Source organism: Trachypithecus francoisi, unplaced genomic scaffold, assembly GCF_009764315.1.
Source record: "Trachypithecus francoisi isolate TF-2019V2 unplaced genomic scaffold, Tfra_2.0 Lachesis_group6, whole genome shotgun sequence".
Lineage (NCBI taxonomy): Eukaryota > Metazoa > Chordata > Mammalia > Primates > Cercopithecidae > Trachypithecus > Trachypithecus francoisi.
Genome location: NW_022681471.1, coordinates 118,548,105 through 118,571,902, shown reverse-complemented (window position 1 = coordinate 118,571,902; position 23,798 = coordinate 118,548,105). Strand labels below are relative to the sequence as shown.

At 44.8% G+C, this 23,798-nt stretch overlaps 1 protein-coding gene across 1 annotated transcript in view; it reads left to right on the top strand.

Annotated features, from left to right (window-relative positions):
• SYAP1 (synapse associated protein 1) overlaps positions 1-23,798 on the top strand; it is a 46,126-nt gene that overhangs the window by 6,000 nt on the left and 16,328 nt on the right. Inside the window, 6 exon segments of the mRNA XM_033200977.1 lie at positions 12,353-12,415; positions 12,418-12,447; positions 12,450-12,469; positions 13,907-13,973; positions 20,036-20,109; positions 22,008-22,147. Coding sequence (XP_033056868.1) covers positions 12,353-12,415; positions 12,418-12,447; positions 12,450-12,469; positions 13,907-13,973; positions 20,036-20,109; positions 22,008-22,147 — 394 coding nt within the window.

Sequence of the window (23,798 nt, the reverse complement as noted above, 5' to 3'; positions counted from 1 at the left end):
TCAGTGCCCAGGACTTTTATTGGGGACTGGTCACATAGGTACCCTCTGCTTGCCACATATCCAAATCCAGACCCCACAAAGAAAGCAGGAGTCAGCATAAACCACAGTGAGGCATTCTTAGCAGTTTAAGAAATGGTGGGAGCCCTCCTGAAATCTAAGTTCCCGGACACCCAGTCAGTGGCCAACCTTGAAAGCAACCTTTCCAAGGATAGCAGTCTCAGGCCTGCCATGTTCATGCTTTTCTGCAGAATCTCCAAGAAGTTTGGGGATGGGAGGGAGGTCCCAGGGTCGGTTCCATGGCTCAACAATGTGATCAGGGAACCAGTCTCTTCGACGCTTCCTCTCCTTCACAGTGAGTTGGTTTCCATCCTCAGGCTCGTCACTTCAGACTCACAAGACAGCAACTGCAGTAAAAAGGGAGTACGAGGACTCTCCCCATAGCTCCCTTTTTATTAGGAAAGAAAATCTTTCTGTATGCCGCCTTGCAGGTGTCCCTTAAATTTCTTGGGGGTGGAACTGTCACATGGCCTTTCTAAGCTTCACGGGACTCTCAGAAAGCAAGTATCTGGCAGAGATCCTGACAAAGGCAGTGCCATTACCTTCGTTGGTGTGGACTTGTCAAGATTCATTCTCTGGGGCTGGCCACATGGGCACCCATCAAAATTGGGGTGGTTTTGACAAGGCAGAAGAGATGGGCTACTGGCTGGGCAGTAAGCAAGATCTGCCCCTATCACATAGGACAAATCGTTTTTTCTCTGTGAGCCTCAGCTTCCCTTTTTTTGAACTGGGCAGATTATTCCTTCTCCTTGTCCCAGGAAGGTTATGAGAATAAAATGACATAATTTAAATGAAGGTAAAATAACTACTTTAAATGTTAGCTGTCAGCCCCCACCTTCCAGAAGGTCGCTAAGTCGTATTCACATACATTTGAATTTGACTTCCTTTTCTTTGGCGCTGCTTCATTTCAGACCCTCACTTTATGGACTGAAGTGGACATTGTACTCCTGTTACTTCCTGTTAACGCCTATCTTAGTTTCAGTTTTTTCCTAGCCAGTTCATAAAAACTGCCTTTGGCCAGGTGCAGTGGCTTACGGTTGTCATCCTAACACTTTGGGAGGCCAAGGCAGGTGGGTTGCTTGAGCCCAGGAGTTTGAGACCAGCCTGGACAACATAGTGAGACCCCATCTCTATAAAAAATAAAAATCAAAATAAAAACTGTCTTTAATGTGGTGTCAGCTGATCTCTTTGCAAAATTAATAAATCACTTCTTGTCTTTATGGGCTTCTTCCCTGAAAATCTCTTGTCGTGTTCTGCATCTCACTCCCAGGCCACTCTAATAACTCTCTGGAGACAGTTCTCCCTCCATGTTGCCACATTTGCTTAATGAATAATCTTGTTCCTCTTTTTGTCTTCGATTCTCTATTTATTTGTTTTGCTTTAGAGATGGACGTTCCTTGAGGGCAAGAACTGTGCTTTCTCAAATATTCAGTGTGTTCAGTAAACTCTACCCACAGAGTCATTAAAACCTAACTGAGGAATGAAATGATTATGCTAAAATACCAGTTTTTAAATGACAGTTCTCCCTTGGAATAAAAATCGTTGTTTGAATTCAGAATATTGTTTCTGAGGAAAGGGTGAAAGGAATTTATTTCCAAAAGAACCCTCTTCTTTTGGAACTTTAGTTTCTCTGACTGCAAAGCATGGTTTTGTTCCTGGACCAAACTGAGGGTCGGGCTGCTATTTCTAGAGGCCCAAGAACGAGATGCAGATTAACTTAGTTATAGATTAACTTAGTTATAGATTAAAAGAAGTTAATCACTTATGTCTTTAGGTGAATGCATAAAGTTTTTATTCACCTCTCTTTAAAGGAAGAGAGTTTTTATTTCTGTGACCGGTTACAGGGAGAAGACCTGGAAATTATCACCAGACCAACTCAAAATTACAAAGTTTTCCAGAGCTTATATACCTTCTAAGCTATATGTCTACGTGTTAAGTGTGCATTCACCTAAAGACATAAGTGATTAACTTCTTTTAATCTATAACTAAGGTCTGAATCCTGAAGACCTTCCTCTGGAGTCTCAGTAAATTTACTTAATCTGACTGGATCCAAGTGCTGAGGTGATTACCCTTATCTTGTCTCCGGCTAAATCATGGAGATTTGGGGAGTTCCTTCAGGCTCCCAGTCAAGTTGTTTGTGGAGGCCTGGGGAGTCTCTTCAGACCCCCAGTAAAACTTATTTAATCGTGCTTTAGGGTTCAGGAAAGTCCTAGGCAAAATTCTTGGGCTTTTGTTACATCCCAGCCTTTGTATAGGGCACTGGCTTTTAATATTTAACTGAACCACTCAGCGAGTACTGAACAGTTGTGATGGAAGCCTACGTTAGTGAGACCTGGCCTGCCACAATCCCGACCGTCAATTTGAGCATGATTTCTATCATGCTTGTATATTTATTTATCATGAGAATCGTAGGGAGATGGGGCGTCATAATCTTTCTGGCTACTTCCTGCTTAGAGGGGCTCATCATTATGGGGTACCGAATGCAGCACTGAAGTAAAAGAGGTTGACTTGTTCCCGGTAGCACTCTCTGTTTCGGAGGCTTAGAGGCAGCACCTGCTGAAACTTAATAGTACACAACAGCAACACATATAAATAGGTTACTGCTGTTTTCTTCTGAAGTTTAAGTTGTCTAGTCTTCAGTTCACAGGGCTTTAAGAAGGCACAGCTTAGATTTCAGTGATTTCCAATTAGGAAAAATGGGGGAAAAGGAAAAGGAAAAATTGAAAACATTACTTTGAAGACCTGTAGCCAGAAAAATTAGAATTTAATCCAAACTGTAGAAAATAATAAAAACTGGAAAACATCAGACAAGACTAGAATTTAACAGGTATACAATAGTTTTTGAAACATAATTTTTCTTCCTCCAGTTTCCTATTTTTATTAGAAGACAAATCATGGTAGGACCAATTTGCTTTATTGTACTTGGCCAGTTTATTTGTATAAAGTGCAGCAAGGGGCCAGGCGCGGTGGCTCACGCCTGTGATCCCAGCACTTTGGGAGGCCAAGTCAGGCGGAGCACGAGGTCAGGAGATTGCGACCATCCTGCCTAACATGGTGAAACCCCGTCTCTACTAAAAATACAAAAACTTAGCCAGGCGTAGTGGCAGGCACCTGTAGTCCCAGCTACTCGGGAGGCTGAGGCAGGAGAATGACGTGAACCCCAGAGGTGGAGCTTGCAGTGAGCCGAGATCGCCCCACTGCACTCCAGCCTGGGCGACAGAGTGAGACTCCGTCTCAAAAAAAAAAAAATAAATAAATAAAGTGCAGCAAGGAAAATTATTTTTTTAATAAAATTTTTTAATTTAATTTTTAAAAATTAAAAAAAGGCTTTGATTAAACTTTGTTCCATAGAAGGACTCTGAGATAAGACTTTTTTTTTTTTTTCGAGACAGAGTTTTGCTCTTGTTGCCCAGGCTGGAGTGCAATGGCATGATCTTGGCTCACCACAACCTCCGCCTCCTGGGCTCAAGTGATTCTTCTGTCTCAGCCTCCCAAGTAGCTGAGATTACAGGCACACGCCACCATGCGCAGCTAATTTTGTGTTTTTAGTAGAGACGGGGTTTCTCCATGTTGGTCAGGCTGGTCTCGAACTCCTGACCGCAGGTGATCCACCCACCTCAGCCTCCCAAAGTGCTGGGATTACAGAAGTGAGCCACCGTACCCGGCAAGGTAAGACCTTTTTAAAGCCAAGCCCAGCCATGGATTTGTACCATCAAATACCTATGATGTGGGTGAATTCCTCTACTCTTGAGGTTCCAAGATAACTTGGGGTTTCCGGCCTATCAGAAACTGACATTCTTTACTTACCACAGATCGGAAACCCGTACAGGGACTATGTACACAAAATATGAGGGCAGTTTTCCAAGGGCTTTCTTGGCTCCATAAGTCAAGTTTGATTCATTAAAGGAAAACACACCATTCCAGTCAAAGCCTTGGTAAAATAACCAGTTTTTCCAGTTGTGTCCTGTTACAAATGAAAACAGATTCTTATTGAACTTATGCAAATAACTGTATTTCCATAATTAAGAATACTCACAAATAGTTTCCAAATTCTGGAGAAAATCGGGTAGAGAGAAACAAATATGCTCCCCATTTTGTTCATCGGAGTATACTAAATTGTTAAAAGCTGTCAGTAGTTCAAAAGAAAAGTTTCCTTGACTCTGAAAAGCAAAACAAAGAATTAGCAATATTTTAAGCAAAAAGTCAAAAAAATCACTACAGTCTGCTATTCAGTTCATGCAGCTAATTCCTGTCTTGCTTGATATTAATGAACATTTTAGCTCTTCAGGAGTCCTGAACATTTTTCCTCTATTCTGATGTCACAATCTCCAAAATTATCAGAAACCTGCATTCAAGAGCACATGTTAGAGCTTTTTTTTTTTTTTTTTTTTGAGGCGGAGTCTCGCTCTGTTGCCTGGAGTGCAGTGGCCGGATCTCAGCTCACTGCAAGCTCCGCCTCCCGGGTTTACGCCATTCTCCTGCCTCAGCCTCCCGAGTAGCTGGGACTACAGGCGCCCGCCATCTCGCCCGGCTAGTTTTTGTGTTTTTAGTAGAGACGGGGTTTCACCGTGTTAGCCAGGATGGTCTCGATCTCCTGACCTCGTGATCCGCCCGTCTCGGCCTCCCAAAGTGCTGGGATTACAGGCTTGAGCCACCGCGCCCGGCCACATGTTAGAGCTTTATAACTGATTGTAAGATCACCTTCTAAAGAGGACCAAAACGGCTGGGCACAGTGGCTCATGCCTGTAATCCCAGCACTTTGGGAGGCCAAGGCAGGTAGAGCACCTGAGGTCAGGAGTTCAAGACCAACCTGGCCAACATGGTGAAACCCCATCTCTACAAAAATACAAACAAAATTAGGTATGACCGCAGGTGCCTGTAATCCCAGCTACTTGGGAGGCTGAGGCAGGAGAATCACTTAAACCTGGAAGGCGGAGCCAAGGTCATGCCATTGCACCCCAGCCTGGGTGACAAGAGTGAGACTCCACCTAAAAAAAAAAAAAAACTAAAGAGGACCAAAACAAGACAACAGTTGTTTATAGATGACAAAAAGTTTTAGGGTAGCCATAGTTAAAGACACAATTGGGCCGGGCGCGGTGGCTCAAGCCTGTAATCCCACCACTTTGGGAGGCCGAGACGGGCGGATCACGAGGTCAGGAGATCGAGACCATCCTGGCTAACACGGTGAAACCCCGTCTCTACTAAAAATACAAAAAATTAGCCGGGCGAGGTGGCGGGCGCCTGTGGTCCCAGCTACTCGGGAGGCTGAGGCAGGAGAATGGCGGGAACCCGGAGGCGGAGCTTGCAGTGAGCTGAGATCTGGCCACTGCACTCCAGCCTGGGCGACAGAGCAAGACTCCGTCTCAAAAAAAAAAAAAAAAAACACAGTTGAGGCTGGGCACGTTGGCTCATGCCTGTAATCCTAGCACTTTGGGAGGCTGAGGTGTGTGGATTGCCAGAGCTCAGGAGTTCGTGACCACCCCAGGCAACACAGTGAAACCCCGTCTCTACTAAAATTACAAAAATTTAGCCAGGTATGGTGGTGTGCACCTCTAATCCCAGCTACTAGGGAGGCTGAGGCAGGAGAATTGCTTGAACCCGGGAGGCAGAAGTTGCAGTGAGCCGAGATTGCACCACTGCACTTTAGCCTGAGCAACAGAGCGAGCATCTATCTCAAAAAAAAAAAAAAAGACACAATTGACAAGAAAATCTGTTACCTCTGTGACACACAATTATTTAACATAATTATAATTATTACTGATAACATACACTGATAAATCAGTATTATAGGAGTTTCACATGATTTTGGAACACATATCAATAACATATTTATATATATATGGCCCAAGGAAAGCCAAACCCCATTTTATATTTGGCAATGCTTCCTGTATGGCTTTTGGTACTAAAGCCAAATTTCACCTTCACGTTAGTGTACTATTAATGTTAAACCCAATTCTTATTAAAACCTCATAGACATATTGACCCAATTTTAATGTTTGACCATAAGGTAAGATTTTTATAGACCTCTTATAACCCATTATAATTTTCGTTAAAGAGCAGGTTAATGCTTTCAGAGAAACCTGTTTTGCTTTTATGTTATTGATTGTATTGATTTTTTTTTTTTTTTTTATTTGAGACGGGGTCTCGCTTTGTCACCCAGGCTGGAGTGCAATGGTGTGATCTCGACTCACTGCAACCTCTGCCTCCCGGGTTCAAGCAATTCTCCTGTCTCAGCCTCCCAAGTAGCTGGGACTACAGGCATGTGCCACCATGTCCAGCTAATTTTTGTATCTTTAGTAGAGACGGGGTTTCACCATGTTGGCCAGGCTGGTCTTGAACTTCTGACCTGATCTGCCTGCCTCAGCCTCCCAAAGTGCTGGGATTACAGGCGTGAGCCACCATGCCTGGCCTATGTGCTTTTATTTTAATATTCAATTTACAGAAAAACTGGGTGATACCCTTTTAACTTTGGCCAGTATGTTTACACACAGAATTTCCTTTACAATCAACCTTCCACAACTTGCTTAAACCTTCATCTTTATTTTATCCAACTTAAAACAATCCTTTAACCTTTTAATCTAGGCAAAAATCCACATTTTCATGCCTCCTTATAATCTTTTACCAAAAGCATATTTTACTTCCCTTGTAAATATGCTTTTTACCAAAAAAAAAAAAAAAATGCTTTTTACCAAAAGCATATTTTACTTTTCCATGTAAAACTGTTTCTTCAGGCCGGGCACAGTGGCTCACACCTGTAATCCCAGCACTTTGGGAGGCCAAGGTGGGCAGATCACAAGGTCAGGAGTTCAAGACCACCCTGGCCAACATGGTAAAACCCTGTCTCTACTAAAAATACAAAAATTAACCAGGTGTGGTGGCGGGCACCTATAATCCCAGTTACTCGGGAGGCTGAGGCAGGAGAATTGCTTGAAACCAGAAGGCAGAGGTTGCCGTGAGCCAAGATCGCACCATTGCACTCTAGCCTGGGTGAAAGAGCGAAACTCCATCTCAAAAAAAGAAAAAAAAACAAAAGCAAACAAACAAAAAAACCTATTTCTTCAGTAGTCTTAAATGCATGTTACACTGTTAACTCTTAGCAACCTTTACTTTTGGTGAAAACCTTGGTAAGTTTGGGATTTTATGTACTAGGTGTGGAGCCTAAAACCTAGACAGAAGTGCAGATAAGGTCTGACTTATTCCAGCATCTAACTCCATGTGTCCCAGGCCTTACCTAGCTGTAAAGCAGGCAAGTTGTACAGCTAGGAGTCATAATGGCATTTTATAAAGCATTTAGGAGACCTAATCACCTTTAAATTATATGATATTTGTTGCATAAATTCCCTTTCATAAATTCTTTCACGACTTACACAGACAAGCTATGACACGCCTTGACTTTCTGACTTGTCCTAAACATCCCTCTTTTTTAACATCCAGTTACTTTAGTGCAAGCATTTGCCATACAGATGCTTTCTTATATAAAATCTCTTTTCTTTAATACCTTTTTGCATAGCTAGAGGGCATGGCTGATTTCACATGTCTCCAGGCCTTATCTAGAATCTAATGCTCCACAATAAATCGAACAATGTTTAAGTCGAAGAAGCAGTTTATGACGCAAAGCATTTAGCAAACTTAGTATTTGACCTACATAATTTAGACCAAATGTTTACATTTTGAAGATATTTACCAGTAATCTTTTAAATTCTCTTTATTTTTATTACTTTCTTTATGTCTCTCTTATTTCCTTGTTTCTTTTACCATGTTTTTTATATAACCTTTAAATAAGCTTTGAGTTAGACAAAAATTTGTTACCCTTTAAAAAGGACACAATGTTTAGAAAGAATGTTTTCCTACAATCTATTTTTATTGGAAAATACCAAATAATGAAATATTTGTTGTTTAATTTAATATAACTTTAGATTCAAAATTATGACATTTGTTTACAAGTATTTATCCCATTACATTTATCTATTTATTTATTTTAATCATTTACCTAGATTATTTATAAAAACCGTGGTAGTCATCATTGAAAGTTATGAGACCACCATTGCAAAATTACAACTGAGACAGTGAAAGTGATCTGCTGTAACTGACTCCATCTTGCTTCTAACCTCTAAGCTATTCTTGTTCATTAACTTAGTTTATAGTTTAGCTTTGAAACAAAGATGATAACTGTCCTTTCCCAAAACAAACTTGCTTTATGTCTGTGAACTAGACTGCCTAAGGCCACAAGATCAGAAGTTAGGGTATTTTACTAAATAATTCAAGATGTAGCTATCTTCATTAAACCAATATCAATGTTTTATTTATTAAAAATTACACAAGCAGCTGGGCACAGTGACTCACACCTGTAATCCTAGCACTTTTGGAGGCTGAGGTGAGCAGAACATCTGAGGTCAGGAGTTCAAGACCAGCCTGGCCAACATGGTGAAACCCTGTCTCCACCAAAAATACAAAAATTAGCTGGGCATGGTGGCGGACAGCTGTAATCCCAGCTACTCAGGAAGCGGAGGTTGCAGTGAGCTGAGATTGTGCCATTGCACTCCAGCCTGGGTGACAAGAGCGAAACTCTGTGTCAAAAAAATAAGAAAGAAAAAAAATTACACAAGCAAAGATCACTCTGTTTTGGACTGAGTTATCGTTTTGTAGCCTCTATGCCAAATTTTGACACATTATAGTATTTGGCAAAGATAAGTATGAAATTGCTTGATCAACAAATGCAAACAAAAACATATGCTGGCAACTCTGAAGACATTTCTAATATTACTTTACCAATAATGTTTAAAGCTAGCTTATTTATTGAAGATTTTACTTAAATCACATAAACTTGAAAAAGCATTTGACTAGTCTTTCCTTTTTTCTGTTAAAGTATTTAAACACTTTTATTTTTCTGTGAGCCAACTAATTAGAGTGAAATCATTTAGGCATGCTTTAAGGTTCAGGAAAGGCCTAGGCAACACTCTTGGTGAGCTTTTGTTATATTCCAGCCTTTGTATAAGGTCACTGGCTTTTAATATTTAACTGAACCACTCAGTCAATACTGAAACAGTTGTGATGAAGGCCTGTGTTAGTGAGACCTGGCCCACAACAGTTTTACAAACTAGTGTGGCTGTCTACCCATTTTATCATACCACTCTGTACAAGTAGAGTAGTCATAACTAAAGAGAAACGAGTGATTTCACTCAAGCTCATCATTTGTTCTATCACTCCCCATTCATCCATTCAACAAGTACGTACTGGTCACTGGTCATCCACTGGGGATACAGTGGGGAATCAGACAGCCTGGGTCCCTGCGCTCATGGGGCTCAGCATGGGCTTTCAGTCTGGCTGAGAAGACATTCACCAAGTAATCGGTAGAGTGTTTTGAAGATTGTTGATCAGGCAACAGTCTTCAAAACACGGGATATATGGAGGGAACACATCTCAGGACATCCATCCTAGTCAAGGGAATATTTCCTAAGGAGAAGTAATATTTAAGTGGAGACCCACAGCATATGAAGAGTTAGCCAGATAAAGAGAGAGCAGACAAAAACGTTTCAAACCAAGGAGGCCTCCTTGGAGGTAGTAAAGAATTTCCATGTGATCATATGACTATAGACTAGGAAGAAGGAGAAAGATGAGAACTAGAGCAGAGATAAGTAGCAAGTAGCTTCCTGTGGTATGTCCTAGGGGTGTTTTGTTGGGGTTGACAGATAAACACTACCAGACACAGTGGGAGGAAGTAGACTGTTAAATGGGAAGCTGGTGAAAGGGTCATTCAGATGGAGTGATAATATTACTGGCTCCCAGGCACACCTATACAGTCTGCTGGTTTCCTGGAAGTAATACCACCCACAGAATGAGGATGGAATCTGGTGTGCACAGCTCCCTTTGCCATTCTTATGGGACCTTCTCCACCTGCCTGCCCCTTCAACAGGTGTAAGTAAGAGAGGCAAGACTGCCCTAATGTGCCAGCTCTTTCTCATGAGAGGAGGACGTCAGTTGCCTGGGGTATCCCCCAGCAGGTGTAGCTTCAAGACCTGCCTCAAGTCTCTTTCGGCAGCCTGGATTCTGTAGGATGTGGACTTTGAAATGATACATGTCTACAAATGAACCCTGATAGTACAATAGAACCTTGACACATATGTCTTTTCAGGTCTTCCAGAAAGCTAATCCTGTGGTTTTGTTTTTTTTTTTTTTTTTTTTTTTTTTTTGTTGAGACGGAGTTTCGCTCTGTCGCCCAGGCTGGAGTGCAGTGGCCGGATCTCAGCTCACTGCAAGCTCCGCCTCCCGGTTTACGCCATTCTCCTGCCTCAGCCTCCCGAGTAGCTGGGACTACAGGCGCCCGCCACCATCGCCCGGCTAGTTTTCTGTATTTTTTTTAGTAGAGACGGGGTTTCACCGTGTTAGCCAGGGTGGTCTTGATTTCCTGACCTCGTGATCCGCCCGTCTCGGCCTCCCAAAGTGCTGGGATACAGGCTTGAGCCACCGCGCCCGGCCACCTGTGGTTTTGTTTTGTAAAAACTGGAAGTTTTATGGGTTCCACTTTTTTTTTTTTTTTTTTTTTTTTTTGAGGCGGAGTCTCGCTCTGTCGCCGGACTGGAGTGCAGTGGCCAGATCTCAGCTCACTGCAAGCTCCGCCTCCCGGGTTTACGCCATTCTCCTGCCTCAGCCTCCCGAGTAGCTGGGACTACAGGCGCCCGCCACCTCGCCCGGCTAGTTTTTGTATTTTTAGTAGAGACGGGGTTTCACCGTGTTAGCCAGGATGGTCTTGATCTCCTGACCTCGTGATCCGCCCATCTCAGCCTCCCAAAGTGCTGGGATTACAGGCTTGAGCCACCGCGCCCGGCCATGGGTTCCACTTTTAATCTTGTTCTACATATTTGCTCATTATTAGTAAGAATGATTTCTATTCCAGGCTCGGTGGCTCACACCTGTAATCCCGGCACTTTGGGAGGCCCAGGCAGGCGGATCACCTGAGGTCAGGAGTTTGAGACCAGCCTGGCCAACATGGTGAAACCCCATCTCTACTAAAAATACAAAAATTAGCCTTGTGTGGTGGCAGGCGCCTGTAATCCCAGCTACCCACTTCCACTTAAACCTGGGAGGTGGAGGTTGCAGTGAACTGAGATCTGAGATCCGGCCACTGCACTCCAGCCTGGGTGACAGAGTGAGACTTCATCTCAAAAAAAAAAAAAAAAAAAAAGATTTCTGTTTCTACTAGGGCTTAGCAATATTTCTATTTATTATTTAAAATTCCCGGCTGGGCGCGGTGGCTCAAGCCTGTAATCCCAGCACTTTGGGAGGCCGAGATGGGTGGATCACGAGGTCAGGAGATCGAGACCATCCTGGCTAACACGGTGAAACCCCGTCTCTACTAAAAAATACAAAAAACTAGCCGGGCGAGGTGGCGGGCGCCTATAGTCCTAGCTACTCGAGGCTGAGGCAGGAGAATGGCGTGAACCCGGGAGGCGGAGCTTGCAGTGAGCTGAGATCCGGCCACTGCACTCTGGCCCGGGCGACAGAGCAAGACTTTGTCTCAAAAAAAAAAAAAAAATTCCCCCAGATTTATCTTGGGACATGTTAATTGAGAAAGGAGGGGCATTTTTTCTTTGAACAGGAGGGAAGGAGGAGAAAATAAATATCGCATACATGAGATCTAGAAAGGAAGGAAAGTATAAAGGAGCCTTGTTCTTACTGGCAAAGTAGGAGGGTAGATTATTTACTGAGATAAATTAGAACCAGAGACTTGAGAAGAGCAAGAGAAGTTTGAAGCAGCTACTGGGAAGAGTATGGTAAGGGTCTTTGAAAGAGATGAATGAGGCCGGGCGCCGTGGCTCATGCCTGTAATCCCAGCACTTTGGGAGGCTGAGGCGGCAGATCATTCGAGGCCAGGAATTCGAGACCAGCCTGACCAACATGGTGAAACCCTGTCTCTACTGAAAATACCAAAAAAATTAGCCAGGCGTGGTGGCAGGTGCCTGTAGTCCCAGGTACTCGAGAGACTGAGGCAGGAGAATCACTTGAACCTGGAGGCAGAGGTTGCAGTGAGCTGAGATCACGCCATTGCACTCTAGCCTGTGTGACAGGGCGAGACTGTCTCAAAAGACAAGAAAACAAAAAGAGATGAATGAAAGGCCCCGTATGGTTGACCAGTCCACCAAGAAAGTGGTGCTTTTCAACACTGTCAGTGCTTCTCATTCCTTGTTTCAAGTCCTTATGAAAAAGGAACATGCCCTAATGCTTTAGATTCTCCTAAGATCTCTTTAAGGGAAAAATCTCAAACATAATAACCACAGATTCTTTTTATTCTTTACAGACTATTTATTTAACTTTGCGTCTGCTGCCACAAAAAAGATAACTGAATCAGTTGCTGAAACAGCACAACAATAAAGAAATCCGTAGAAGAAGGAAAATAGATGGCATCATTGACAAGGTACATTCATTATCTTTTGGAAGTAGAAATGTATGAATTCATTGTTTCCTCTTGATTGTTTCTTCTTCTTATGAACCTTTTTTTTTTTTTTTTTTGAGACGGAGTCTCGCTCTGTCGCCCGGGCTGGAGTGCAGTGGCCGGATCTCAGCTCACTGCAAGCTCCGCCTCCCGGGTTTACGCCATTCTCCTGCCTCAGCCTCCGGAGTAGCTGGGACTACAGGCGCCCGCCACCTCGCCTGGCTAGATTTTTGTATTTTTTTAGTAGAGACGGGGTTTCACCGTGTTAGCCAGGATGGTCTCGATCTCCTGACCTCGTGATCCACCCGTCTCGGCCTCCCAAAGTGCTGGGATTACAGGCTTGAGCCACCGCGCCCAGCCGAACATTTTTTAACCTAAGTAGAATATCATATTCTGATAAAAATGTTAATTGTTGAGATTTTCGTTTTTTTCCTCTCTTTGTGTAACACGTAAGTATCATATAAATTACAGTACTTGGTTTAAATAGCTGTTTTTATTTTAATATATTACAATCAATACATTGATACTTGGGGGTTATACTAAACTGTTCATGTTTTTTGTTTGTTTGTTTGTTTGTTTTGAGAAGGAGTCTCGCTCTGTCAGCCAGGCTGGAGTGCAGTGGTGTGATCTCAGCTCACTGCAACTTCTGCCTCCTGGGTTCATGCAACTCTCCTGCTTCAGCCTCCCAAGTAGCTGGGATTACCAGCATGCGCTACCACACCCAGCTAATTTTTGTATTTTTAGTAGAGATGAGGTTTCACCATGTTGGCCAAAACTGGTCTCGAACTCCTGGCCTCAACTGATCCACCTGCCTCGCCCTCCCCAAGTGCTGGGATTATAGGCATAAGCCACCACGCCTGGCAACTTTTCTTTTTTTTTTTTTTTTTTTTTTTGAGACGGAGTCTCGCTCTGTCACCCAGGCGGGAGTGCAGTGGCTGGATCTCAGCTCACTGCAAGCTCCGCCTCCCGGGTTTATGCCATTCTCCTGCCTCAGCCTCCCGAGTAGCTGGGACTATAGGCGCCCGCCACCTCGCCCGGCTAGTTTTTTGTATTTTTTAGTAGAGACAGGGTTTCACCGTGTTAGCCAGGATGGTCTCGATCTCCTGACCTCGTGATCCACCCGTCTCGGCCTCCCAAAGTGCTGGGATTACAGGCTTGAGCCACCGCGCCCGGCGGCCAACTTTTCATATTGTGAGTTTAACTTTATAACTGTTTGAGGATATATTGATGCCTTTGCATCATGCGACTAAGGTCCTAACCCATTAGGAACAACCCTTTTAAGACTCTAAGGAGTGAGTTTGTTTTTTGCAATGGGCCTATAGTATTTCGTTTATGTTGGTCAATATTTGAACTAAGGAAGTCATCAATTCAACCTTAGATATATTGCTATTTAATTTGACTATGTATTTGTTTTAACAGACAATTATAGGAGATTTTCAGAAGGAACAGAAAAAATTTGTTGAAGAGCAACATACAAAGAAGTCAGGTATGGTATAGGTTTGTCTTAATTAACCTGCCAAGTTTTATTGAGCACCTGTTATGTGCTAGATACCACACTGAGGCTCTGAGAACACAAAAATGCATATGCAATGGCCCCATCCTTTGGGGAGCACAAAGACTAGTGAAGGAGACAAACCCATAAACTTCCATGATTTAAAGGAAGGGACTAGATTATTTCTAGGTGAGGGCTGCCAGTGCCAGCCCCACTAGGGAGCTGGCTGTGAAAGGGGCAAGTACGCTTTCAGTTCTGATTTTTTTTTTTTTTTTTTGAGACGGAGTCTCACTCTGTCGCCCAGGCTGGAGTGCAGTGGAGCTATCTCAGCTCACTGCAAGCTCCGCCTCCCAGGTTCACACCATTCTCCCGCCTCAGCCTCCCGAGTAGCTGGGACTACAGCACCTGCCACCACGCCCGGCTAATTTTTTGTATTTTTAGTAGAGATGGGTTTCCCGTGTTAGCCCGGATGGTCTCGATTTCCTGACCTTGTGATCCGCCCACCTCGGCCTCTTAAAGTGCTGGGATTACAGGCGTGAGCCACCGCGCCCGGCCTGATTTTCTCTTTTTTTTACCCCCATCGAGACTGAGTCTTGCTCTGTCACCCAGGCTGGAGTGCAATGGCGTGATCTCGGCTCACTGCAACCTCTGTCTCCCGGGTTCAAGCAATTCTCCTGCCTTAGCCTCCCGAGTAGCTGGGATTACAGGCGCATGCCACCACGCCCAGCTATTTTTTTTGTATTTTTAGTAGAAACAGGGTTTTGCCATGTTGGCCAGACTGGTCTCAAACTCCTGACCTCGTGATCTGCCTGCCTCAGCCTTCCAAAGTACTGGGATTATAGGCATGAGCCACCGTGCCTGGCCTCAGTTCTGACTTTCTACCACATGCCCAGCACAGTGCTCGGTATGCACATGACAGGCATTTAGCAAGTGGTGGCTCCCTTCCCGCTCTCTTCAGGAGAAAAAATGGAAGAGCTTCCCAGGGAGGCGAGTGACTGCACCTGCAGTGACAGAGGGCCGTAGAGTCACAGTGTTTGGAGAACGTACTCAATACATTACTGCTAAGAGTTGCCTCTTTATATGTTTGAAGTTATAAGCCTCAGCATGCCTACTCTTACCATTTGGTAGCACCCAAACAAAACCAACGTCGTGTCTTTCGATTTCGCAAAAGTAGTATAACTGTAATCCCAACACTTTGGCAGGCCAAGGCAGGAGGATCACTTGAGCCTGAAGTTCAAGACCAGCCTGGGCAACATAGTGAGACCCTATCTCTACAAAAAATAAGAAATTAGCCGGATGGATGTGGTGGTGCACACCTGTAGTCCCAGCTACTTGGGAGGTTGAGGCAGGAGGATCGTTGGAGCTTGTGAGTTTGAGGCTGCAGTGAGCTATAATCATGCCACTGTATTCCAGCCTGGACTACAGAGTGAGACCCTGTCTCAAAAAAAAAAGTAGTAGAAAACAATTCAGTTCGAGTTGTGCCACAGTTATTCCCATGGTGAATTTCCATCGGCATTCTTGCACCTAGGTGAACTCAAAAGCATGAGGCAACTCTTTTAGACAAGTGAGGTATACAAATTAGCATCACTTAGTGATTATTTGGAAGCAACAAAAGTGATCCTGGCTTGGGGACTTGCTGTAGGAGCTGATGCCTCTGAGATAGGAACTGTGAGGGCGGGGGGTGGAAGGTTTGCATTCAACTTCAGTTTTTTTTTTTTTTTTTTTTTTTTTTTGAGACGGAGTCTCGCTCTGTCGCCCAGGCTGGAGTGCAGTGGCCGGATCTCAGCTCACTGCAAGCTCCGCCTCCCGGTTTACGCCATTCTCCTGCCTCAGCCTCCCGAGTAGCTGGGACCATAGGCGCCCGCCACCCTCGCCCGGCTAGTTTTTTGTATTTTTTAGTAGAGACGGGGTTTCACCGTGTTAGCCAGGATGGTCTCGATCTCCTGACCTCGTGATCCGCCCGTCTCGGCCTCCCAAAGTGCTGGGATTACAGCTTGAGCCCACGCGCCCGGCCTCAACTTCAGTTTTAAGTGAGTTACACATCCCAGAGATAGGAACATGTAGAAAAACAGAAAGGGAATGCAAGTGCTTTATCTGGGGAAAATTTCCTCTTTTATTGCATCAGCCACGTTTCAGGTCCTCAATAACTACATATGGCTAATGACTTCCGCACTGGACAATGCAGATATAGAACATTTTTGTCATTGCAGAAAGTTCTTTTGCTCAGTGTGGCTCTGAATTAAATAAGCAGGCTCCTGCAGCAGTTTATTCCTGTTTGGAGCATGAAGGAGAATTCAATCTAATGATTCAGATTATTATCAAGTCACATAAAAACCATGAGAGTAGATGAGCTCCTCTGTGGAAAGTGTGTCAAGCATGAAGGGAGATGTGCAGAAGCTCCACAGTGTTTAGGGAGGGGAGGAGGGGAAGAATTGACAGTTACTGAGTGCCTGCTGAGCAGCAGGCATTTTATGTATAACATCTCATTTCAAGATGCAGTCAGGGCCAGGCGTGGTAGCTTCATGCCTGTAATTCCAGCACTTTGGGAGGCTGAGGTGGGCAGATCACTTGAGGCCAGGAGTTCGAGAGCAGCCTGGCCAGTGTGGTGAAACCACATCTCTACTAAAAATACAAAAATTAGCCAGGCGTGGTGGCACACACCTGTAATCCCAGCTGTCTGGGTCTGGGTGGCTGAGGCACAAGAATTGCTTGAACCTGAGAGGTGGAGGTTGCAGTGAGCCGAGATTGTGCCACTACACTCCAGCCTGAGTGATGGAGCGAGACTCTGTCTCAATAAATAAATAATAAAGATGCAGTCGGCAAGGGTAAGTAATTTGCGGAAGGTCGCTCAGCTGGTAAGTGATGAAAATGAAATTTGCCTTCAAAACCAAAAACAAAAATTAGCTGGGCCTAGTGGCATGCGCCTGTAATCCCAGCTCCTCGGGAGGCTGAGGCAGGAGAATCACTTGAACCTGGGAGGCAGAGGTTTCAGTGAGCCAAGATCATATCACTGCACTCTAGCCTGGTCAACAGAGCAAGACTCCATCTCAAAAAAGAAATAAAAACAGTGCCCATTTACCCAAGAGAGTGGACAACTAGAAGAGAGAATAGCAGAAGCCCAGAGAGGGTAGAGTTTCCAGGAGAGCAGTCAGCCATGGGAGGCAGGGTCAGGAGGTCCACTTACAATGACCATGAGAAGGGCACCTTGGAAATGCGTTTCATGCATTTCTTCACTTCATAATCACAGTAACTCTATGAAGTACTTACTGTTACCTCCATTTTCCAGATAAGGAAACTGGCCTAGAGAGAAGGGAACTAAGAAGCGTCGTTGGGGTTGGGGAACCAAGAGGCGTTGGTCACTCTAAAAAGAGTAATTTCAGGAACTCGGGGTAGGGAGCATCTCCTCATACAAGTATCTTAGGAGGGCCTCATGATCTGAGCATAAATAACACCAGGAGAGACTACCCAAGGTAAAGAGACTTGAATGGAGACTCAAGTGTGTGAGAAAAAATGGTTTGGGGGCTTTACCCTAATTTTTTCTTTAAAGTGTGCAAATATGTTTAGATTATCTTACCATTAATAGAATTTGGATTATAATTGCCACCATTTGCTGACTTGGGACAAGCCAAAGAATGAAGCGTGGGCTCATCTGCCCATCCGTCCCTGTGTCCATCCACACATGCATGTAACTTTTCTCTCAGTGGGCTTGTGGTATGATATGTCTTCCCTCTGACTCAGAGCATAATAGTAAAGGGACTATTTCTGCCAAAATATTCCAGGACAGCAAAGCATTCGCTCTCCAAGGGCCTGCCTCAATTGCCCCTTTGGTTTTCAACTCATTCTCTCTTTTTTTTTTTTTTTTGTGAGATGGAGTCTCTCTGTTCCCCAGGCTGGAGTGCAGTGCACCTTCTCAGCTCACTGCAACCTCTGCCCCCCGGGTTCAAGCAGTTCTCCTGCCTCAGCCTCCCAAGTAGCTGGGATCAAATCATTCTCTTTTAAAGCACTTTCTGGGTCACCAGCCTTGTGTTTCCTTCAGGCACAGGGGCCCTAACTGCCAGGTCCTCCTTATTTGCTTTGTGGTGATGTAGGCAGCTATCCCATTGTCACTTTACTTTGACTTCGTGAAGCACCATGCGTTTTGCAAGATTTGCCTTTTCACTTTGTGTTGCAAGACCAGTAGGGCTAGAATCTAGTGTTAAGGCAGCAGGAGTGATTGAGTGGCTCATGAATTAGTCCACATTTTTGTGACTTCTGCTTCCCTTCGTAATCTTGCTGCTGTGGGCTGCTGAATGAGGTTATTAAGGGCCCCCTGCCTGTGTGTCTTCTGTGCCGATCTCGCAGATCTGCAGCCTTCACTCTGCCCTCTAGCTGCTCTGCACTGCCCACATGGAGAGATCCTCAGAGGAGCTTGCCGTTGTTTTCGTTTCCACTATTAACACCCCCACCGCCATCCACCACTGACCTCCTCTTCCTAGTCCAAGATTGGGCTCTCAGGTCACCAGAAAATCTTGTAGGTCTCACCTCTCCAGAGGATTGTCATTTGTCACCTGGCACGGCACTTACAGTGCTGGATTCTAATCACCTCTCTCTGTGAGCCCCAGAAAAGGTGGGCTAGATCTTGGCATTCCCAGCATTGGGCTTCTAATGGCTCATTGAGGATTTGATTCCAGCCCTATTGTTTACTGCCTCCAACTTGTCCATTTCTTTCTTTCTTTTTTTTTTTAAGCTCCTGAAAACCCTCTTATTCCTAATCACCTGTCTTACAACATCGCCTTTTATCATGATCAAGTACAGTGACTTTTTTTTTTACTCCAGAAATATACTTACCCATTTTTCTTTCATTTTTTTTTAGTAACTTTCTAAAAATTTTTCTATTTGGAAAAAATTTTAATTTACAGAAGAGTCGCAAGAATAAAAATAGTAGAGACAACACCCATATACCAGTACCTAAATTGCTCTAGTTTTTTCTGTTTGTCTTATTCACGCCCTCTCTCCAGCTCTTGCTGTCTGTGTACCCTTTTTTCCTTGTGGTACACAAATGTTCGGTACACATTTCATAAGATTAGGGATATTCTCTTCTAACCATAGTATAGTTAACGGCATTAGGAAATTTCACATTGATGCAATGCTTTACTGTTCATCAGTTAATTTTGTTAGTTGCCCCAATAATGTCCTTTATGACATTTGTCCCCCTCAGTATAGGATCCAGTTGAGGATAAGGTATTGTATTCTTTGTCATGTCTCTTAGCCTTCTTTAATCAGGAACATTCCAACAACCTTTCTTTGTCTTTTATGATATTTTTTTGAAAATACTGCTCTTCCTTTTTTTAGTAGATTCTTCCTCGTTCAGGCTTTATCTGATATTTCCTCATAACTAGACTCAGATTGTCCATTTTTAGCCAGAATACTACATAGGTGATGATGTCCTCCTCAAGATGTTGCATCTGGAGGGCCATGATATTCATCTCTCCCTCATTGGTGATGTTGATTTTGATCACCTTATTAAGGTGTTGTCCAGTGTCTCCACTGTATAATTTGAGTTTTTTGGTTTTTGGTTTTTTTCTGAGACAGGGTCGCAACTCTGTCACCCAGGCTGAAATGCAATGGCGTAATCACAGCTCACTACAGCCTCGACTCCTGGATTCAGGTGATCCTCCCACCTCAGCCTCCCAAGTAGCCAGGACTACAGGCACGCACCACGACATCTGGCTAACTTTTGTATTTTTTTGTAGAGACAAGGTTTCGTCATGTTGCCCAAGCTGGTCTCCAACTCTTGGGCTCAAGCAATCCACCCACCTTGGCCTCCCAAAGTGCCTGGATTACAGGTGTAAGCCACCACGCCCAGCCTCAGTAGAATTTTTTTTAATCAAATGCATATGTGCATACAACTCATAATAATGTCTGGTTATTAGGGCTAATGTTCATATTTGGAACTTACTGGTAAATTGCTGTTTTTAGTGGTCATGCAGAAACTTTGATGCTTTGAAACCATAGACTGCAGTGTAACCACCATGACCTATTTTTTTCTCTTTTCTTTACCATTAAAAACTGTATAGAAGCAGCTGTGCCCCCATGGGTTGACACTAATGATGAAGAAACAATTCAACAACAAATTTTGGCCTTATCAGCTGTAAGTATCTTGTGGTACCCCAGATAGAACATACGTTCTTCCTGTTGTGATGTATCTTGTTGATATGACTTTAGTAGAATTTATTTTTCTTTACAGTTTTTAAAATATTTTGAGATGTTAGGAATGTACACATTAACACATGATAACAAAATGTACACATACTTTTTTTTTTTTTTTGAAGTGGAGTCTTGCTGTCACCCAGGCTGGAGTGTAGTGGTGCCATCTTGGCTCACTGCAACCTCCACCTCCCGGGTTCAAATGATTTTCCTTCCTCAGCCTCCTGAATAGCTGGGACTACAGGTGTGCACCACCATGCCCAGCTAATTCTAATTTTTGTGTTTTTTTTTTGAAATGGAGTCTTGCTCTGTCACCCAGGCTGGAGTGCAGTGGCGTGATCTCGGCTCACTGCAACCAACCTCCTGCTCCCACGTTCAAGCGATTCTCTTGCCTCAGCCTCCCAAGTAGCTGGTGTTACAGGTGCCCGCCACCATGCCCTGCTAATTTTTGTATTTTGAGTAGAGACAGGGTTTCACCCTGTTGGCCAGGCTGGTCTCGAACTCCTGATCTCATGATCCACCCCCGCCTCAGCTTCCCAAAGTGCTGGGATTATAGGCGTGAGCTACCACACTCAGCCTAATTTTTGTGTTTTTAGTAGAGACAGGGTTTCACCATGTTGGCCAGGCTGGTCTCGAGCTCCTGACCTGAAGCAGTCCGTCTGCCTTGGCCTCCCAAAGTGCTAGGATTACAGGTGTGAGCCACCAATGCCCTGCCAAAATTTTAATTTAATTTTTTTTGTTTTGTTTTGTTTTAAGAGACATATTCTCAATTGGTCATCCAGGATAGAGTACAGTGGCATAATTATGGCTCACTGCAGCCTTGAACTGGGCTCAAGTGATCCTCCGGCCTCAGCCTTCCAAGTAGCTGGGACGATAGGTGTAAGCCACCATGCCCAGCTAATTTTTAAAAATTTTTGTGACAGCCGGGTGCGGTGGCTCACGCCTGTAATCCCAGGAGTTTGGGAGGCCGAGGCGGGTGGATCACGAGGTCAGGAGATCGAGACCATCCTGGCTAACACAGTGAAACCCCGTCTCTACTAAAACTACAAAAACTTAGCCGGGCGTGGTGGCACGCGCCTGTAGTCCCAGCTACTTGGGAGACTGAGGCAGGAAAATGGTGTGAACCCGGGAAGGGGTGCTTGCAGTGAACCGAGATCACGCCACTGCACTCCAGCCTGGGCGACAGAGCAAGATTCCGTCTCAAAAAAAAAAAAAAAAAAATTTGTAGGGATGGGTTCTCACTCACTATGTTTCCAGGTTGGTCTCAAACTCGTGGCCTCAAGCGATCCTCTTGCCCAACTTCCCAATGTGCTGGATTATAGGCATGAGCGACAACTATGCCCTGCCCGCTTCTAATTTTTTTTTTTTTTTTTTTGACACAGAGTCTCACTGCACTCCTGCTGGTCAACAGAGCAAGACTGTTTCAAAATAAAGAAAGAATATAATACTTCTCCAGTCTATGATAAATTGTTATGTAGTAGGCTGGGTGCAGTGGCTCACACCTGTAATCCCAGCACTTTGGGAGGCCGAGGTGGGTGGATCACTTGAGGTCAGTTTGAGACCAGCCTGGCCAACATGGCGAAACCCCATCTCTACTAAAAATACAAAAATTAGCCAGGCGTGCTAGCACGCGCCTGTAATCCCAGCTACTCAGGAGGCTGAGGCAAGAGAATTGCCTGAACCCAGGAGGTGGAGGTTGCAGAGAGCCGAGATTGTGCCACTGCACTCTAGCCTGGGCGACAGAACAAGTCTCTGTCTCAAAAAAACAAAAACAAAGAAACATTGTTACATATTAATCACATTTTGTGGAATACCCTGTGTTTTTTTCTTTTTTTATCAAAGGACAAGAGGAATTTCCTTCGTGACCCTCCGGCCGGCGTGCAATTTAATTTCGACTTTGATCAGATGTACCCCGTGGCCCTGGTCATGCTCCAGGAGGATGAGCTTCTGAGCAAGATGAGATTTGCCCTCGTTCCTAAACTGTAAGCAGAGTGTTCCCCAGCGTTTCCTCACAGCCTCAGTTATGTGCTCAGTATCAGCACCTAACGATAGAAGGGGCCAGAAAGGTCTCTATCTGGTCATAAAAGCAGGCCCTGCAGCCCTTTGGCAGTTCCCCTGGTCAGGGCACCCTGGAATCAAAACCAAGGGCTGACTTGGCAGGAAATACAGGGTGGAGATGAAATGTGCCTTTCTATCCCAGTTACAAGGTAGAACACATTTCCCTACAGAAACCACAAACATGCTGCATCACGCTGAATCACATTCTGGTCTCTGAGGCTCATCGGGATCCTTTTTCCAAGCTGGTTGCGTTTTCCATTCAGGTTCTGCCCTCCAGCCACAGTGTTCCTGCTCTCTTTCCTAAGGCTTTTCTTAGGACGGCTCTTCTGGGCTCCACAAATCCCAGCTTGTCCCGTAGGCTCCAGCGCATGCATGATGCATTCTGGAAGCCTGCCCTGGTGGTGCGGCCAGCAGGGGCCACCTTCCCTGCTGCTGCCTCCCTTGAGTGTTCTACCTCAAGCTCTTTTGTGCCTCCTCTAGTTCAGTGCCTTGTATTGAAGCTGTCACATGTTTGGAGTCAGTGTTCCTTCTTATTCTGTCAGTGTTCCCTTTCTCTTAACCTTGTCATATGGGTGTAGTATCTTACTGTTCCCCGAGAACGTGAGTTACGGTTCTCTCAAAAGACTCCTTTTTCAGCTGGGTGCGGTGGCCAACGCCTGTAATCTCAACACTTTGGGAGGCTGAGGCGGGAGGATCACGTGAGGCTGAGTTCGAGACCAGCCTAGGCAACATAGCAAGACCACCATTTTTACAAAGAAATCAAGAATTAGCCGGGTGTAGTGGTGCGCACCTTTAGTCCTAGCTACTCAGGAAGCTGAGGCAGGAGGATCACCTGCGCCTGGGAGGTCAACGCTGCAGTGAGCCATGATCATGCCACTGGCATTCCAACCTGGGCAACAGAGTGAGACCCTGTCTCAAATAAAAGAAAGACTCCTTTTTCTATACTGTTTCCTCGGGACTCTTCTGTTTGTTTGGGGCTCTGTCTTTTATGTGGCAGGCTCTCCTTGCCTGTCCCTTCGCATTAGAAGTGCCATACTGAAAGGGTACATGGCCACTGAATGTGGGGACAAGCCTTTTGGCCTGGAGAGGCTCAGTAGCTGTGGGAAGGTAGCTTGCCTCCAGAAGACTCTCTGGCCTCCTGCCTGGCTGCAGGCAGGACAATGGGAAGAGCCAGTTGATAGGCAGACTGTCCCTTGACCCCTGTGGCTTGACCTTGGTGTCACACCTCCAGTCTCAACTGCGCCACCGGTCCCTGAGTGTAGAGCAGCTTGTCTCCCCTCCCGACATGGGCAGAGCAGAGCAGGGCAAGATGGGAGGCCCAGGGGCTCTCTGGGCTTCCACCCTTCCTGCAAGCAACTCAGTACAGTTTTCTCTGGTCAACAGAGTAGACTGCTGTTTGCCTAGGCCGGGCACGGTTGCTCATGCCTGTAATTCCAGCACTTTGGGAGGCCAAGGCGGGCAGATTGTCTGAGCTCAGGAGTTTGAGACCAGCCTGGGCAACATAGTGAAACCCTGTCTCTACTTAGAAAAAAAAAATACAAAAAATTAGCCAGGTGTGGTGGCACATGCCTGTAA